The sequence below is a fragment of the Sporobolomyces salmoneus genome (assembly GCF_050403485.1).
Source record: "Sporobolomyces salmoneus JCM6883 DNA, S_salmoneus_JCM6883_v1_ctg1, whole genome shotgun sequence".
Classification (NCBI taxonomy): Eukaryota; Fungi; Basidiomycota; class Microbotryomycetes; order Sporidiobolales; family Sporidiobolaceae; genus Sporobolomyces; species Sporobolomyces salmoneus.
Window position 1 is genome coordinate 822,490 of NW_027481162.1, and position 18,108 is coordinate 840,597.

The 18,108-nt window shown below is 51.8% G+C and overlaps 6 protein-coding genes across 6 annotated transcripts; 3 read left to right on the forward strand and 3 right to left on the reverse strand.

Annotated features, from left to right (window-relative positions):
* Nucleotides 1–66: 66 nt before the first annotated feature.
* On the forward strand, nucleotides 67–4,322 carry TAF1 (histone acetyltransferase; the record flags this gene model as incomplete). Its single annotated transcript, XM_076628444.1, has 14 exons — nucleotides 67–727; nucleotides 788–999; nucleotides 1,068–1,186; nucleotides 1,249–1,424; nucleotides 1,487–1,698; nucleotides 1,768–1,986; nucleotides 2,053–2,148; nucleotides 2,205–2,368; nucleotides 2,436–2,685; nucleotides 2,749–3,151; nucleotides 3,218–3,719; nucleotides 3,783–3,909; nucleotides 3,967–4,050; nucleotides 4,116–4,322. The coding sequence occupies 14 exons, from the start codon at nucleotides 67–69 to the stop codon at nucleotides 4,320–4,322; spliced, it is 3,432 nt and encodes a 1,143-aa protein (XP_076491845.1).
* Nucleotides 4,323–4,492: 170 nt separating this feature from the next.
* On the reverse strand, nucleotides 4,493–5,282 carry DUT1 (bifunctional dITP/dUTP diphosphatase; the record flags this gene model as incomplete). Its single annotated transcript, XM_076628445.1, has 4 exons — nucleotides 4,493–4,659; nucleotides 4,725–4,826; nucleotides 4,904–5,013; nucleotides 5,086–5,282. 4 exons carry the CDS (start codon nucleotides 5,280–5,282, stop codon nucleotides 4,493–4,495), a joined length of 576 nt encoding a protein of 191 aa, XP_076491846.1.
* Nucleotides 5,283–5,526: 244 nt separating this feature from the next.
* JCM6883_007615 (PAS domain-containing hybrid sensor histidine kinase/response regulator) lies at nucleotides 5,527–9,487 on the reverse strand (the record flags this gene model as incomplete). Its single annotated transcript, XM_076628446.1, has 11 exons — nucleotides 5,527–5,902; nucleotides 5,962–6,131; nucleotides 6,200–6,349; nucleotides 6,423–6,670; nucleotides 6,733–6,974; nucleotides 7,038–7,207; nucleotides 7,267–7,383; nucleotides 7,447–7,627; nucleotides 7,701–8,039; nucleotides 8,104–8,536; nucleotides 8,602–9,487. The coding sequence occupies 11 exons, from the start codon at nucleotides 9,485–9,487 to the stop codon at nucleotides 5,527–5,529; spliced, it is 3,312 nt and encodes a 1,103-aa protein (XP_076491847.1).
* A 431-nt stretch (nucleotides 9,488–9,918) lies between these two features.
* JCM6883_007616 (uncharacterized protein) lies at nucleotides 9,919–11,220 on the reverse strand (the record flags this gene model as incomplete). The annotated part of the gene is made up of 1 exon (XM_076628447.1): nucleotides 9,919–11,220. The coding sequence occupies one exon, from the start codon at nucleotides 11,218–11,220 to the stop codon at nucleotides 9,919–9,921; it is 1,302 nt and encodes a 433-aa protein (XP_076491848.1).
* Nucleotides 11,221–12,217: 997 nt separating this feature from the next.
* ADO1 (adenosine kinase) lies at nucleotides 12,218–13,646 on the forward strand (the record flags this gene model as incomplete). Its single annotated transcript, XM_076628448.1, has 6 exons — nucleotides 12,218–12,357; nucleotides 12,439–12,517; nucleotides 12,593–12,759; nucleotides 12,858–13,032; nucleotides 13,105–13,242; nucleotides 13,314–13,646. 6 exons carry the CDS (start codon nucleotides 12,218–12,220, stop codon nucleotides 13,644–13,646), a joined length of 1,032 nt encoding a protein of 343 aa, XP_076491849.1.
* Nucleotides 13,647–14,065: 419 nt separating this feature from the next.
* On the forward strand, nucleotides 14,066–17,756 carry JCM6883_007618 (uncharacterized protein; the record flags this gene model as incomplete). Its single annotated transcript, XM_076628449.1, has 10 exons — nucleotides 14,066–14,227; nucleotides 14,332–14,353; nucleotides 14,499–15,417; nucleotides 15,478–16,076; nucleotides 16,141–16,203; nucleotides 16,277–16,392; nucleotides 16,458–16,599; nucleotides 16,659–16,771; nucleotides 16,833–17,024; nucleotides 17,091–17,756. 10 exons carry the CDS (start codon nucleotides 14,066–14,068, stop codon nucleotides 17,754–17,756), a joined length of 2,994 nt encoding a protein of 997 aa, XP_076491850.1.
* Nucleotides 17,757–18,108: the final 352 nt, after the last annotated feature.

Consider the following 18,108-nt stretch of genomic DNA (forward strand, 5'->3'; position numbering starts at 1 on the left):
CTCCTCTCCATCTCGACCGCTTCACGACATCCGGAGAGGGCGGAGGATCCCTAGTAGTGTTACAAGATGGATGCCGATATCGCGACCTTGTCCGGTTTCGCTCTCGGCGAAGTCCTCTCCTCACTCGACCTCGACGAATCTGCCCTCTCTTCGGTTCAATCTCAACTAGGTCTCCGAGGTACGAACAAGATCAGTAAAGCGTCGATCTATGCCGACAAGTTCGCCGATGATGGGGACGATGATGATCTCGACGATGAGGATTTGGAGGATGAGAGGGAAGATTACGAGGCGATGATTGATAGGGAAATGAGGGAGGAACAATCTGGAAAGACGTCGAATAAGAAACAACAACAACAACAACAACAGAAGACGGGAACGAGTAAGGGGTTGTTGAGAGGGGAAGAGGACGATTTCGATGAGGATTACGACGAGGACGAAACGATGTTGGATCCTCAATTGTTTCAAACTCAAGTCAAGGCAGAACCAAGAGACGAAGACGACGACCTCTTCGGTGGTTCGGACTCGTCCTCCCCTCCCCCTCAACATCCTCAGACGGCGCCAACGCAAGATCCGATGCAGGTCGAAAATCTCGCCGCTCCTCCAGCAAAAAAAGTCGACGTCAAAGATCTGTTCCCGAGCTTCGAGTATGGGAAAACGCTGGAGTTTACGGATTTATTCGCGATGAGACCGAGGAAGAAGAGGAGGATGGCGAAAGAAGGAATCAAACGTAAGTTCTTCCTCGTGTAACCTGCTCAAGCCATTCGCTGACCGAATTTGCTGTCCTCAGTTGCTCTCCCCTCGACGAGTGAAGTATTGCGTGCGAAATCGAGTCGAGATTCGCTCCTTGCGCCCCTTCGACCTCTACCTCCGCCTTCGAAAGGAGACGAGATGGTTCGATCCTTGATCCGAGAAGCGAGGCTTGCCGAAATGCGCGAAGCTGGTGCGACTGCTGGAATCGACGAGGAGAGCGAAGGTGAAGAGCTTAGGAAGGCGGTAGAGGTGAGTTCTCTCGGCCTTTCGAAACGAGTTTTCAGGTCTCATCTAAACCTCGTCCCCAATGGCTCTAGCGTGCTTATCGACGGACGAAAACGAATTGGAAGATCCCGGAAGACGAACACGCATTCGAACTTGCAGAGTTGGATGAATGGGAAGATCAAATCGTTTGGGGTCCATCGAATCAACCACCGTGCGTCTCCAATTCACCCTCTCTGCGAGATAGAATACTGACCTCTTCGCGGCAACAAACAGACAAGGACCTTCTGCCGACTCTCTCTTGGCACCTCGAAACGCTCTCTTCGATCAGGGAGATTGGGTCAAGTCAGTTCTTTGGGACGGGGAGAACCCTCAACGCGCGGAGTACTTTACTCGACTCAACCTCAATCTCAACGATACTCAAATGCTACTCGAAGTTCATCAACCGAAAGGTGAGTGCTCCGACGCTGCCAAGACAGCCGATTCGACTGACTTCGGTGTATGGAGCCTCTAGTCGAATTACCTCCGGCTCCGGTCGCACCGATCAACGCACTCGGATCAGCTGCGATGCTCGCTCCTCGTGACGCTACTCTCGATCCGTTCAATCTGTCAAACGATGCCGAATACGAAGTTCCGAAAGAACACAAAAAGCAAGCCGTTCGACAAACGTTTGGAGCTCTCGAAGTCGTTCATGCTTACCCTGCTCAGAAACTTCAGTTACCATTCGTGAGCTCCTATTCGTGCGACATCTCACTGTTTGTTCTTGTTTGATGTTTACGAAGTCGATTTTCACAGTACAAAACTCGATTATCGAAATCTGATACACGATCCTTCCATCGACCCGCGCTTCAATTCCCTCAAAACATTCCAATCACGTTTACGAAAGTACGGGGGAAGAAGAAGAAGGACAAGTTTGGGAACAAGATTAAGAAGAGTGATGGTGCTGAGGGTCTGAGAGGAATGGCGGATATCACGCTGAAGGATACGAGTAATTTCGTTTTGTGGGAATATTCGGTCAGTTCTCATCGACTTCACTCAGTGTTTTGACGTGAGTGTAGTCGCTGATTAGGGGCTGAACAGGAGGAACATCCGCCTGTAATCTCGAATGTCGGAATGGGAAGTATCATCGTCAATTACTATCGAAAGAAGGATCCACAAGATTCATTCATCCCTCGGGTGAGTCTCCTGGTCACTCATGAGTTCGAGAGAGTACTGACATTACGCTCGATCAGCTTGAGATTGGACAACCTTTGCTCCTCGAAGGAACCGATGAATCTCCGTTCAAGATCTTCGGTTTCGTCAACCCTGGTCAAACTGTCACGACTCTGTACAACAACCTGATTCGAGCTCCAATGTTCAAACACCAAGCTCAAGATACGGATTTCTTAGTCGTCCGGTAAGCTTTTTCGTCCCTCTCTCTCGTCTCGTGTCCTACTGACCTCATTGCTCCTTCTCCTCGACAGAGTCAACATCGACGGAGATATCAAATACTACCTCCGTTCGATCCCTCACCTCTACGTCGTCGGACAAACTTACCCTCAAGTCGAAGTCCCCGGTCCTCATTCTCGAAAGATCACGACGTTGCAAAAGAATCGATTGATGACGATCGCGTTCAAACTCGTCGCGAAGAATAAAGATTCGAGGATCAAAGTGCATCGGTTGACTCGATACTTCCCTGATCATAACGATTTGCAAATGAGGCAAAAGTTGAAGGTGAGCAAACAACCCTCCCTTCGTCCCCTCGAGCTGTCGACTGACCTCTGTTTCGACGAGCAGGAATTCATGGAATTCGTTCGAAAGGGAGACAATCAAGGATTCTGGATGATTAAATCTTCAGTCTCAGTTCCAAACGATCAAGAGATGCTCCGACTCGCCGAACCCGAAACCGTTTGTCTCGCCGAATCGATGCAAGTTGGACTTCGAACTCTTCAAGATGCCGGTTACACGAACGGAGCCGAAGAAGGAGGAGCCGGGGACGACGAATCGAAACTCGATATCGAACAACAACTCGCACCTTGGATCACGACGAAGAATTTCATCAATGCGAACGCGAACAAGGCAATGTTGAAACTTCATGGTGAAGGAGATCCGACGGGGAGAGGAGAGGCGTTGAGTTTTTTGAGGGTTAGTATGAAGGATATCTTTTTGCGAGCGGGTGAAACTATGGAGGAACGACTAGGTGAGCAACCTCATCTCTCTTCCCATGCCTTTGTGCGGGATTGACCTTTGTTTTGCCCGACTTTAGCGGAGATGGCGACTCGACCTAAATCGGCTCACAAATACAACGTTCAAGAACAGCAAGACATCTACAAAGAAGAAGTCGCACGAATCTGGAAGTCCCAATGGGACAGCCTCACGAATTCGACCGAACCTCTCCTCACTCAGGAGGACGAAGATCGTCAACGTCAAAATGCGAAAGCGAAAAAGATCGCCTCGACGAACGTCAACACTCCTGCGAGCGCGATGGGAACTCCGGCAGGAGATCGAGCTGGAACTCCCGATAGTCGAGCAGATTCACCCGGATTAGACGATGGAGCGAGTGTCGTCAGTGGGAAGAATGGAGGAAAAGCGAAAACTCTTCGAATTCGTCGACTTATCAACGGGAAATGGGAAACGGAAATCATTCGAGATCCTTCAGTCATCAAGGCTTACGTTCATCAACGCTCTGTCATCGATGAGGAGAACTTGCAAGCCGACGAGCTCTTGCCCTCAGACGATGAAGGCAAAAACGAACGTCGAAGGAAACGGTGAGGAATTCTCTCTTGAGCTTCCGCTTGAACTCGAGAAGCTCACGATCGCGGTTCCCACAGTCTCAAGGAACAACTCGAAAAGCTCAAACGTAACCAAGAACGACGACTCGCGCGAAAGAACCAGAAACTCGGAATCGCTCCAGGTCAAATCGGTCTCGGAGGCAAGAAAGTTGGAAAGACTGAGACCGTAAGCACTTTGATCTCAATCCTGCTTGTCGATTGAGCTCATTAGTGGCATGCACAGACTCGAGTTTGCGGAAATTGCGGACAACGAGGTCACATGCGAACTTCCCGCAAACTTTGTCCTCGATGGGCAGAGTTCAATCAAGTGAGTTCATCTCATTACGCTCATCCTTCTCAGCGGACGGGACTGACTTATTTCTCGTTTGTTAGCCGAAAACTCAAGATACGAACGCCGGAGCTCTCCCTACTTCGTTCGGAGGTGGTCTCGCTCTCCCCGCAATGGGAGCAGCGCCTCCATCAGCTCCTGCTCCCGCTCCCACTCCGGCATCTGCCGCCCCGAAACCGACGATCAAACTCAAGCTCGGTGGACAAGCTGGATCGCCTCCTCCTCTTCCTCCTGCTCCCCCCGCTGCTTAAACCCTTGTTGCATGTACATTTCTCATCCTCTCTTACGCTAGCAATTCGTCGTTACACCGAACCCATGTTCTCTTTTGTCAGATTTCGAAGTCGTTTCGTGTTCTCTCTTTCTTGCGAAACTCGAGAGATTTTTTGATAGTTTAACGATAGTTGCGACAGCGGTTAAGCATCTACTTCTTCTCTGCCTCAGTGACTGGAGGAACTGCTACACCGAACCCTCCCGTTGATCCGAACCCTCCTGCGCCACGGACAGTTTCGTCGAGCGATGAAACTTCTTGAGGTTCGGGAGTCACGATCTTCTCGAGGATTAGTTGCGCGATTCGGTCTCCTTCCTTGACTGTCAACGAAGAGATACGTTAGCTCGTTACGTTGAGTACAGAGAGAGTGCGAGAGACTACTCACTTTCGAAATCTTTATCTCCCAAGTTGAACAGTAAAACTCCTACTTTCCCTCGGTAATCCGCATCGATTACACCTGCTCCCGTCGTGATCGAGTGTTTGACACCTGCACAAGTCGCCTCGGAAGCTCAGCTAATCACTCTTGCGAAGGGAGAGGAGAGCAAGTTGTCGTCGAAAACTTACCGAGACCAGATCGAGGAGCTACGCGTCCATACGTTCCTTCAGGAATCGCGATCGAGATATCGGTACCGATCAGAGCTTGTCCTCTCGCAGGAACGGTCTTTTCCTCGGAACTGTTTCGCCAGATCACCTCATATTCAGCGCGACGAGTTGCAGAGAGAGTGCAGAGAAGAGGGTGTGCTTACCTGTAGAGATCGTAGCCTGCTGCTAGTGCTGATCCGCGAGTAGGAATCCGAGCCTTGTCGGAATGTCTTTGGACGAGAAAAGTAGCGACTGAGGCGGGAGAAGGGAGAGTAGAAGGCATCGTGTCGAGTTTGTCACGTTTCGATTGAGGTTCAATTGATGTAGTAGAAGTAGAAGGAGGCGGAGAAGAGCGTTTCATCAAGGTGAGGAAGAGGAAGAAGAGAAAGAGGACGTGGCTCAGCGTGAGCACGTGAGTCTCTCTTTCGGGAAAAATTCAAAGTCGGGAAAGTTGCGAATCCAGTGAGTGTGAGAGAGATACAAGTGATGAAGAGACGCTACAACAAGTCCAGAGGGGGCACAGGTAAAGGGTATCGAATGATATGATAAAAAGGGGAGAGTCTCTAATGATGATTATAATATGATATGAAATGATTAGGAGTTTTTCATTGCTTTTGTCGTTCTTCGAGTTGTCGCTCTCGTTCTCGTTCGACTTCCTCTTCCGGATTCGGGACCGACGCGGGAAGAAACTGTCCGTCTCCATGCCTATGCATGCTATTGGCTACTTCCTCTTCGATTTCCTCCGGGTTTTGTTCTGGTCCTCCCCCTGCTTCGAGAGAAGAAATCGTTTCTACGAATGCGCCGGATTTTGTTTTCGTCACGGAATCAGGCTGTAAGTCGCTATGCGGTATAAATTCTGTTTCCGTGGTTCTTCCAGGTTCGGACGCGCTCGTTGAGGATCGATCGGATGGGGTCGGAGAAGGAGGAGGCTGAATCGACGGTGAATCGTTGTTTCGAATCTTTGCTATCAGTTCCGGCACTCTGCGGATCCAGATATGTCAATAAGAGGTATCGAGGGATAGTGAGTGAATAGTACGCACTTGTAAGGCTTGGTCACGACAAGATCCATCCCAGCTTCGAGAGCTGCTTCTTTCTGAGCACTTCTCGCGTTGCCAGTCAATCCAACGATCCGTTGATGTCCCGTTCTTCGCCCCTCTTCCTCGTCGAGTCGGATCTTTCGCGTCGCGGCGAGACCATCGAGAACCGGCATCTGAACAAAAAGAAAAGGACGAGCCATGAGTCAGATTGGAACGAAGCCACGACGAAGGAACAACGTACCTCGATATCCATGAGAATACAATCGATCGCGCCGACTGGACGTTCATACAGCATGTCGATTCCTTCCTGTCCGTCGCAAGCGAGAAGAACTTCGGTAACCCCTTCTTTCACGAGTTGACGTTTGAGAACCGTGCGATTGATTTGATTATCCTATGGAGTGAGGGAGCGAATTGATCAGTCAAACGTTTGGATCGTACTGATCAAAGCAATCTCCTCGACTCACCTCGCAACAGAGAACCTTGAATCCATTCAATGGAGCCGAGTCTTCCTCCGGTTTCGACAAGAAGACTCTCGGGGCTTCTCCTCTTGAGGCATTCGGCGCAGTGATCCCCTCGATGACGGGAATCGCTCGAGAGTCGTCTTGTTTGAGTCCTCGATCGACCGAACGAGCCGTAATGAAACATCGGAAAATCGAACCTTCGCCGACTGTCGATGCGACTTCGATTCGACCAGCTTGAAGCTCGCAGAGATCTAGCGACGAACTCTATCAGTACTCAGGATTGATCGAGTAACCTTCGATAAACGAAACTCACTTCGTGCGATCCAAAGTCCCAGTCCCGATCCTCCCCAAGTCGTGTGAGTGAACGGAGAAGCTTGCATAAACTTGTTGAAGAGTTTGCGAGTCTCTTCAGGAGTCATTCCGGGACCGGTATCCTCGACCGAGAAGAACAAGTAGACAGGTTTCCGTTTGTCGATTTGGTATTCCGTCTCTTTAGGAGGAACGAGGGCAGCTTCCCTCTCGGGTGGGGTTGCTGAGACTTCGACTGCGAGAGTACTGCTCGTAGAAATGGAGTCAGCTCAGAAGCTAGAGAGTAGGAGCAAAGGATGGAGAGCTTACACTCGACGAATCGCAGACTTTGCCGTGAAACGAATAGCGTTCGAAAGGAGGTTGACGAGGATTTGCGTGAGTCGAGCAGGATCGGCGAGAACTCGAGCTCGAGGACCGAGACGAGCGAGTGAGGATCCAATGACGAGCTTCAATTCGATGCCCTTTGCGCGAGATTCAGTCTGAAGACGAGTCGAATGAGTCAGTCGGTCAACTCGGGTCAAAACGAGGAAGAACTCGCCTTGAACATTCTCGCAATGTTTCGGAGACTAGTCGCTAGGTCGAATTCGACAGGAGAGATCGAGTACTTGTTGAGTTGAATTTGAGCGAGTCCGAGGATATCATTCGCGATTCGTTCCTGCGAGAGCGAAAAGAATGAGTGCCGAAGGTCAACCGAGACGAACTCGCGAGATCAACGTACCTGAGCTGAGGCACACTCGTGAATAGCGTCCATAGATTCGATATCTTCTCCGAGACTTTCGAGTAACTTTCCGTCGAGTTCGGGAGGTAACTTGGATTGCTCCTTGAGTTTCTTGAGAATTGCGAGGATATTCTGGAAAGAGGAGCGACTCATGTCGGCGTTCTGGAGGATGGCGCTCACTCTGACGGGAAGGAAGTCACACAGAGTCAGCAAAGCTTGTCGAGACACGAAGGTGCAGAGAATCGAAAACGTACGGCCCTCGAAGTTCGTGAGAAACAACGTCGATCAAAAGCTCTTGCGAGTGTTTCTCTTCGACGGCAACCTTTCTCCGTTCCTCTGCATCCTCGGCTGCTTTCACCGCAGAAGCTTCTCGTTCTTTGAGGAGGTTGAGAACCGCTTCTTCCGCCTTCGATTCCGCGGTGACGTTAATGAGCGAGGCGATCCATCCCGAGGCGAAGGCTCGATCCGAGTGGTTGAGTTGAACTTGACCGAGAACGACGTCGCCTGTTGAAAAGCGGAATTTCAGCGTGAGAGGTTCGCGATTCTTGACCGCGTGGTGCCAGGCCTTCAGAACTCGTTCGGAGTCTTCTGGACTAAAAGAGTGACCGATCGAGAGTCAGTCAGACGAACTCGATCGAGAACAGGAATAAAGCTTACTGTACGCGATCCTTCCAATTGTCGAGAGGTTCGTTTTCACCCAACGAAGTCATCTCCATCCAAGCTTTGTTCACAGTTTGCATCTTGCCATCGAGATCGATACGGGCGAGTCCGACCGTTGCCGAGGAGGACAATACAGCAAGCTCGGACTGCAACTGTTCCTCACGCCTTTGAGCAGCGGTTGCAGCGTCCTTGTGTTTGCTGATGTTGCCGAGGAATCCTGTGTAGCCCGACATTTTCCCATCGATGATCGCAGGACTGATAACACAGCTCGCCCAGATCTTTGATCCCTCGCGCTCCCAACGAAACTCGTATGCGTCGTCCTTTATCGGTAGGGCTTGAGCGATCTCCGAGTAATGCTGAACGACTCCTTCTCGATCCTCCTTGTAGATACGACTCGGCCAGCTATCGTTCGAGTCGCCTTCCGAGATACCTGCGAGTTGACGTTTCAGAGTCGTGACGCTCGAAAAGGAGATAGAGGAGAAAATTGTCGCTTACCGCAAGTGTTTCTCCAGCTAGGGTTCGAAAAAGTGATACTAAGATCCGTGTTGACTCGGAAGATACCGATAGGGGCATGAAAGAGAGTGTACGCCATTCCCTCAATCGTATTTGGATCCTTCGCACGCTCCGCGTCGACCTCGTGAGCTCCGATCATGATCTTACCTGGCGGTAATTGACGTTTGTCGGATCCGAACCTAACATGCCGTAAAGGTTTCGAGTTTGATCTGTCGTCGCCGCCGTTCGAATCCGATTTCTCCTTCGAGTCGTTCCAGCTTGACCGAACCGCGAGATGCCCAATGGGCAGCTGCGTGAGGACCGTGTAGCCGTCATTCTCGTTGCCGCAGTGTGAAGCCCTCCAGTAGAGCTTGGCGAAGGAGACGTCGGTCGAGAGTTGGAGAGATCGATCGCGGTGGAGACGAGGTCGGGAAGGGGAAAAGGCGGAGGAAGTTCGAACGAGCTTGTGAACCGAGTCTGTCGAAGTCGGACTCCTCGTAGATGACTTGCTGTTGATCGCGGTGCGCACTCCATCGATGAGCCAGTCGCAGAAATCGTTGCGAGTCGGCTCGTCCAAGGCGTCTCGTAAATAAGCTTTCACCTTATGAGCTTCATCGTTGTCTCCGTCTTCTCCTTCCACGTTGATTGACCCATCCTTTCCATGTCCATTCACCGAGTTCCCTAGCTTGTCCTTGAGGCTACCTTCGGAAAGAAGCGATTTCAAGGCGGGATTCTGGTATGCCGGGAGGAGAGCTTCGAGGGTATTGGTCGCACCGAGGAGGGTCGAGTGAGCGATCACGCAGGCGGGTAACGCTAGGTCGTCGAGGTAGTCGAGTAGAGATGAAGGAATCGAGCCGAGGGAAGAATCGGATTGGAATTGTTGAGACATCTCCACTCTCCCGAAAGCTGCTCGTGCCTTCGAGAGTACTTGAGGTTGGTCAAGGTCGTTCTTTGTTGGCGAGGCGGAGACGTAGAGAGTGGTTTCGAGAGGTTAAAAAGAAAGCTCGTACGGAATGAATTCGAGACCTCCATCTTCGTCACAGCGATCCCATCGAAGATCCTCCCCTCTCTTCTTGAAGCGTGGAGTTGCCTTCTTTTTTCCTTTTCCACCTCCACCAACCTTGGGAACCTCGGCTTCTCGATCTTTTTCACTCACATTTGCCTCCGGCGAGCTCCAACCGTCTCCATTACAGGACTGTTACACGGACCTCCTCTCGCATGGGCTACTCCTATCCTCCGATCTGTCAGCTCCTCCAGCCAACTTCGTCCCGTCCTCGAGTCCTCCCTCGGCCTCATTCGTCATCTCCATCTCTCTCCATCTCAATGCTCTCCCGAATATCCTTTCTTCAAACGCTCCGCTGCCGCAATCTTCCCGACCTCGGACCTCCTCCCTCGATTCTTCGAAACTTCTCGACTCATTCTCCTCGCTTCCCTCCTCTCTAATCTTTCCCTCTCTCGATCTAATACCTCGATATCTCGACTCGCTTGAAGTTCCATCCTCTCTTGTTGAGCGTTTCCACCTCCTAGACCACCGACGTAAGAGACACTCGCGGCTCGACCTCGACAGATAGAGTGAGAAGAAGCGTTTGGGCTCGTGGGATGAGGCGAAGGAGTTCGGAACGGAGAGGAAGAACGAGAAGATGAAGAGTTGATGTGGAAACCGTAAATGACTCGAGTGGGAGGGAGGTTTGGAGAGGGCGAAGCAGAGGAAGAAGAAGAAGAACGCCGATGGTTGTTCTTTCCTTCTGAATTTTCAGAAGATTCGGAACGATTCCCGTTGAGAACGGTCGAGGCTGGAGCTAGAGGAAGGTTACGATCGATTGGCGAAGAAGGAGGAGCATCGCAGACGGGCGAGAGAGGAATGATTCCGCTCGAACTCGAAGTAGGGTAAGGGCTTGGAGGTCGGCGGATGTTCGACGGTTTGGACGACCTCCTTGACGGACCTGGAATCGATGACAACGACGGGGGCGCCTCAATCGGAGGGTAAACCTCTCCTCCTCCTCCTCCTTCGAGTGCGACCGAATAAACCGAAGATTCTCCCGCGGCAGGAACTGCCAACCCGGTATAATTCGCCAAACAACTCAATCTCCTCCCGGTATTGAACTTGATCCCACTCGTCGTCGGAGCTTGGCTCGTATCTTTGATCGGAATTTCGAAACTTTCGATGCTTCCCGTTCCTTCAGAAATCGACGCTTCGTTCCCGAGGCTCGAGTTTGACCCGTCGTCCACCGAGCTCTGTTTGTACCTTTCGATTGCTGCTCGTTCTGCTCTGATCAACTCGACGTCGTTGTGAGCGAGGGCCCATTCGAGGTTCGATTGTCGTTGAGCTAGGTAGCTGGTAGTACCGTAGAGAGAGGATCTTGGAGAGATGGGGATTGGACGAGAGGGGGGATCAATAGAAGAGGTCGGTGAAGTGAAGTAGGAGGAACGAGGTCGAATCGTTTCGGAAGGAGATACAGGACTCGTAGCGCGATCAAATGGGTTGTCTCCAGTACGGAATTCGGCAAATGAAGATCGAGGTCTTTGTTGTCGATCGAACGAGGGAGGTGAGGTGACGGAAGAAGGAGAAAGCGGGTGACTTGTGCTACCAGAGAAGGAGGATCTTCGAGGGGGGAACGACATCGAGGCTTAACGGACGACGGAGGAGTTTGAGGGTATATGGTCACTGTATAACGATCGCAACGTGAGTCACTTCCCCCTTTCGGCCTCGTGACATGTGCTGACGGGGATGTTCTTTCGAAAGAGAAGTTTTCGCACCCTTTTGCCTTCTACGATCTCTAGCGAACCTTTGCCGACCGAAGACTCGAAGAGGATCGTATACCCTGAGTAGTAGAGGTAGCTCGGTCAGTTTGGGCATTGTGCGAAGCAAACGCAAACAGATCCTTTCCCTCTTCCTTTCCAGTTCGCTCCATTTGGATCCTGTCCTACCTCTTTCCGCCCCGTTGGGTCTCTGGACCATCTGTATAGTGTAAACTATGACTCACCTACTGGTAACGAGGCTCACTCGGGTCCACGGGCTCCGCGGTAGGGTCCAGCGGATCAATGACAGAGTTAAGAGATCAAGTCGAAAAGAGCGAGCGAGACAACTAGGGAAGGGTGGAGAGCTGGCTGAGTATGATATACTGGATTGGACGAGTCTATCGGTAGCTTGTACAGGGCGATAAGTGGAAGTGGGAGATGAAAGAAGAGAGAGAGGACATCGCAAAGAAGAGGCTTCGAGCGTCGAGGGACAAGGGAACTTCGCACACGACTCGGTTTCTTTGTCACGCGGGCTGAGTCACTATCTTTGTGCTACTCGGACGTCAGTGTCAGCTGAACTGAAAGGTGAGAGCGAGCGGCAACGTCGCAGTCGGAAAACTCCTGCGATTTTCGAGCTCAGCATGTTATTTTTTCGGCGTTTGCTCCCCGTCCGTGTCAAAAGTACATAGATACGGACTGAGTTCTTCCGTAAGATCGAAAGAGCGTCAGAAATTGTTGAGAGACGACCGCAAAATGTTCCTCTGAACGTGTTTCATCTTGAACCTTTCACCACTTCCTCAAGTACGTGCTCAGAGAGTCCTCCTACTGATAGCCACAGTGCTTACATCTCCATCAACAGATACACCCGCACCTTTCCAGCATGTCTTCCTCGTCGCTCCTCCTCCTCGCCATGGGAAACCCCCTCCTCGACATGCAAGTCGTCGATGCTCCCGAACTCCTCGAGAAGTACAACCTCAAGCCCAACGATGCTGTTCTCGCCGAAGGCAAGCAATCCGAGATGTGAGTTGCCCCAATTCAGAGCAGTTCGATGAAACAGATGAAACGTTCCCGAAGCCAATGTATCTGTTGCTCCCGAAACAGCTACGATGATTTACAAAAGAACTTCAAGGTTCACTACGTCGCTGGAGGTGCCGCTCAAAACGCTGCTCGTGGTGCCCAAGTCAGTTCTCCTTCCCCTCTTTGGCGAAATCTCTCCTCCACCTACCCGTATTGACGCTCGTTGCACGGAATACAGTACGTTCTCCCCGAGAACTCGACCGCCTACCTCGGAGCTGTCGGATCCGACTCGCTCGCTGATCAATTGAGGGCCGCGAACGACAAGGAAGGACTCAAGAGCGCTTACCAAGTCGTAGAGGACAAGCCTACTGGTGCTTGCGCTGTCGTCATCACTGGTCACGACCGGTAAGCTCCCAGTCCACCCCCGCTCAGAACCGCAACTCGCGTTACGAGAAAACGAGAAAACTGAAAACTGATGTTGCGACTCGTCTTGTTCTTCTCAGATCTCTCTGCACCACTCTCGGTGCCGCTGAATCCTTCTCCCCTTCCCACCTCGAGAAGCCTGAGATCAAGGAACTCATCAACCAAGCCAAGAGCTACTACCTCGGAGGTTTCTTCCTCACTCACGGTCTCGAATCTGCCCTCGTGCTCGCCAAGGCTGCCGCTGAATCCAAGAAGGTGAGCGCAAAGTCCTAACATGCCTGTGTTAGCAAGAGCGGCAATCTGACGTGCATCTCTGTCTTTTGACAGCCCTTCGCTATGAACCTTTCCGCTCCTTTCATTCCTCAATTCTTCAAGTCTCAAGTTGACGAAATCCTCCCTTACGTCGACGTCCTCATCGGAAACGAATCCGAAGCTGAGGCCTACGCTACTAGCCACGACTGGAACGTGAGTTCACTTCGACTCTCTCTTTCCTCTTGTTTCGATTGCTCAACTTACTCTTCTCTGCTCTCGCGTAGACCAAGGACATCTCCGAGATCGCCAAGAAGCTCGCCGCCTCCCCCAAGTCCAACTCGACTCCCCGTATCGTCGTCATCACTCAAGGTTCCTCCTCGACCATCGTCGCTACCTCCGATTCTTCCTCTACCGAGACCTACCCCGTCGAAGCCCTTCCCAAGGACGCCATCGTCGACACGAACGGAGCTGGAGATGCTTTCGCTGGAGGATTCCTCGGTGCGCGCGCACTCGGAAAGAGCGTTGCTGAGTCGGTCGAAGTTGGTCACAAGATGGGAAGGATGAACGTTCAACTTTCGGGACCTACTTTCAAGTTCCCCAAAGAGCAAATTGTCTAAGTAGCCAGGAGGGATAAGGAGGAAAAAGAACGCAGGACGTTCAACACGAAGAAAGAAAAGGAAAAGAACGGTTCAAGAGGTCGAAGAGCTCAACCTCGGACTTTGAATACCTGTTGTTACTTATTGTCGCATGAGAAACTATCGACTTTCGCAGTTAACTGTATCTTGGCGAGAGAAGAGCAGTCATAGTCAGAGAGAGCTCAAATCGAGAGTCGAAACTCGTTCACTCGAAAATGTCGGCCGCTCCTTCACATTTCATTCGCGCTACTTCCGTCTCTTACTTCAAATCGAACTCACCCTAGCTCTACTCGATCACGGATTCAACCTCTCAGTCGGCAAATATCGGAAAACGGAGCGAGGCTAGATCTGCGACTTCAAACTAGCGACTCTCACGACGTCGAAGCCAGGTCAGAAGCGACATGGAGGGCCTACAGAGAGGTCATCAACCCCCACGAGCAACAGGGAATCCACCCGGTCGAGATCTAGCTCCCTCCGCATCAACATCAACACTGGAAGGAGATCCTTCAACAGCGACAAAGAAGCCCAAGAGGACTTATCGCGCTTGCCAACCATGTAGATCTGTACGTCTCAGTCTCGGTACATTGCCAGTTCTCGCTCAAGAGGTGGATTGCTGATGTTTACTCTCTTCCGACCTTTTTTCGCGGGGAATCGCTTCTTTTAACAGAGGAAGCTCAAGTGTGACCTAGGTGAGCACGCGGATCGTTCAATCATAGTCTTATCTAAGCTGACGTGCGTTTCCCCGTCCGACAGGTGAGCAATTGAGCTTGAGAGAAGCTGAACCGATTTGAAAACCTCGTCCGCGATGACTGACGCTCGTCTCGACGATGATAGGTGATCCGGAGAGTCCTTCAGAGCCGCCTTGTCGACGATGCCGTCGAGAATCACGAGAATGTGTCTTCGTTGTCCGCGAGAAGAAATTCAATCAATCCAGCTTTGCAGCTGCGGAATCGTCACTACCGGTATCTACGACGGCGCCTCAGCGACCATCAGGAAGAAAACGAAAGTCTCAATCGATTGGAGGAGGAGATCGTCAGGACGCAAATACGAAACCCCGTCGAGAAGATTCGGAAAGTTCCCAAGATCCGTCGACTTCGAATCCCTCGCTTTCCGCTCTCGTCCAACTTGCGAAACCGGAAGTAGCGGGATACTACTTCCACGCTCCATCTCTTCCCTCGAACGAGTCGATCCCGTCCCAGCCTACGAGTCATCCTCTCGCTTCGACTTCGACTTCGAGTTATCCTCAACCTCCTGTTTCTTCTCTACCTCCGATTCGACCTCGAGCTCACTCGACAGACTCGAACATACCTCATCTCCGACATCCAGCTTTCGACGAGGAGTACGACGACGTTGAACACGAGGGAGAAGGCGAAGGTGAAGGACAATCAAGCGCGACTCGAGGCGGACCTGCGAACGCGAATGTACTCCTCTCTTCGACGTTACACAATCCTTCAGACGCGCTTCGACTACTCGCAACTGCTTCTTCTCTACGATCGACAGCGCCCGATGACCCTGGAGAAACAGAAGATCGAGCGATGGCCGATGCGAGCGAGGTTTCCGATGCGGAAGTTGAGCACCGATGGCAGAACAGGGGGAAAGGGAAAAGTAACGGAACGAGTCAGGAGCAAGAAGCGAAGTCGAATGGAGACGGAGCGGGCGAACGAGTTGAGCTCATCGAGGGGAGATGGGAAAGGTTCGTCCCTGTCGCCGAAGGGATGCTGAGCATCGCTGAAGCGGAAGTACTCTTATCTTTGTGAGTAACCCGATTACTTGCTTCTCGAAGTGCACGTCTTGACCTTCGACACTTCCACAGCTTCGAAACCGAAATGTCGCCGCTCTACCCTCTACTCTCGCCCCTCACTTTCTCTCCTTCCCATCTCCCTCACCTCACCACCACCGAGTCTCTTCTTCTCGCATCAATGATTACGATCTCTGCTCGTTACTCCGCTCTTCCCTCGCCATCTCGCGCTCGAATGATTCACAAAGCGGTCGCCGACTACATCCGGGATGAGCTCATCGGCTTACTCGATGGTTCAGGAGAACTCCGACACATCTCTAGCGTCGAAGCGCTCCTGTTGCTCACTGAATGGCCGCCGATCGCCGATGGACGAAAAGGAAAGAGTAGAAGACGAGCCGGAAACGATCTCGATGATGACGCGAACGGAGGTGCGGACGAAGCTGCTGAGCTCTTGAGAACGAGTACTCAGTACGACGGGATGTCCTGGTCATTCATCGGTCCGTCTGACGTCTCCCTCCTCTCTCAAGCTCACCTTGTTGACGGTACTCTTTCGATAGGCTGTGCCGTGCGACTCGCTCAGGAACTCGGTATCCACAACTTGTACACCTCTGCGTCGGATCGAAAGGCCGATACGATCAGCTGGCACGAAGAGCGTTGTTTGCGAACTTGGATTTGTGAGTTTCTTTCCTCTCTTTGCGACCCCCGCAGCTGCTCATTCCAGCTTCGATCGATTGATAGACTGCTACAACGCTGATCGACACGTTTCGGTCCGACTCGGTCGCAACGCTGTCATTCAAGCTTGTTTGTCTCCTTTCTCCGCTGCTCTTCTCCGTTCCGCAAGGTCTCTCTCTAACTTTCGACTTCCGTCTCGCAGATATGTCTTCGTCGTGGTGGGAGCAAGTTACGAGTCGAGCGAGTGGTAACGTCCGAAGAGAAGGGTACGATGAGGTTTGGGCAGAACGATCTCTACCGCAAGGTTTGATCGCAGCTGTGAGTCTAAGACTAGCTAAAGCGTGCTCTGAAACGATTCTAACTGCTCTCTCACCGTCATCTAGCTCATGGGGACGATTCAAGAGCGCTTGTACCCGAACAAGGAAATCACTCGATCAATGCTTCGAACGGGACATTGGGAGAGCTTCATTCGTTCTCTCGACCACGAGTTGCAGATGATGATGCTCAAAGCGAAAAACATGCTTCGTGAGTCCCTCTCGAGTCCTCGTCGCTTGATGAAAGCTAAGCGTCGGTCATTCATGCAGAGCAACAAAATGTCGAGGCGACTTTGCTTCAGATCGAATTTGAGTACGTTCGACTCTACGGGAATGCGATTGCGCTTCGAGCCTTACAAGAGCGTCTGCGACGAGCGGTCAAGGTAAGTCTTAATCCTCTTCATAGAGCCACTCGCCTCGAACTGACCATCTTCATCTTTTCAGGCTAACGATTTGTGGTTCGTCTCTCCATCGCTGCTCAACCTACAAGAAGGTCAATGGGTTCTCGACGCCCTCAACGCCGCTCAGTCTATCTTGAATCAAACCGTTTCGTTCCTCGTGCCGAAAGGGTTTCTCCGAGTCGCACCGTCTCGAATCTTTCAGCGAATTCTCTTTGCCGCGACTTTCCTCTTCAAGGTGAGATCTCACCTCTCATTCTCGGTCGTCATGCACCTTGATTGAGTATTCGTCGCTATCTCTCAGGCACTCGCGGTCGGGGTGGTAGAACACGGTCAATCGAAAGTCCTCGGACTACTCGACCAAGCTATCAACGCACTTCACGAATCCGCCGTCGATCGTCAACACATCGCTCGAGGATTCGCAGCTCTCCTTCGTCGTCTTCAAGCCCAATGCAAACCAACTCTCCTCTCTCGTGCTGGAGTGCGACCTGCGCCCGAAAAGCAAGATCCCTCAGCAACGCCAACTTCTGCACCTCCAAACCTCTCTCCTCAACACCAAGAGAAGTCTGAGCTCCATCCTCCGACTGATCCGACCGTTGCTATCGCTTCGACGCATCTTCCTCAACTTCCCCCTCCTCCCGAAACCCACTCTTCCTGTGCTCATCCTGCTCCTCTTCCTCTCCCTTTACCCGTCGATCCTCTTCAGCATCATTCAGCTCCTCAATCTGCCTTCAATTGGCTGCCGATTGATCCGACCGCCGCTCACGGACTCGACATTCGCACGGAGTTCCCGGAGGAGTTCGATTGGGATCCCGCTGCAGCTGCTCTAGCAGTTGGGAAGGAACAAGATCTGTTATTCCAGAGTCTGTGGGGAGGAGGCGGAGCGAACGGGTTGGGAGGAGATCAGCTCAATCCAGCTTTGAACTTGTTCGGAACTCTCGTCGGAGACGAATTTGGCGTGGACTACTAGATCTCTCTCTTTCTGATGCAACAAGCTTACTCTCCGCGCGGGTCGCGGAGCGGACAGTGGTGGAACGAGAAAACAAGTTGCGAGAACCTGCTGAGAGAAAATAAGAGCACGCTTCGTAGGACATAGAGCTCGTCAAGAGTACCTTCAGAGTCACCCAGAGCGGTCAGCAGCAAAAGGAGCGGGAAGAGTTGAGAGGCAGAAGCAAGAAGAGCGAATTGTTCCTTTCGAGCGCCGACCACCACTCTTGAGACCCAAAGAAGGACCGTTTTCGATCACCTAGCACGATATCAGAACCCTTTCATTAACGGCGAACCACTTACAAGTCCCAGGCGACGCACAAGCACTCGTTCGG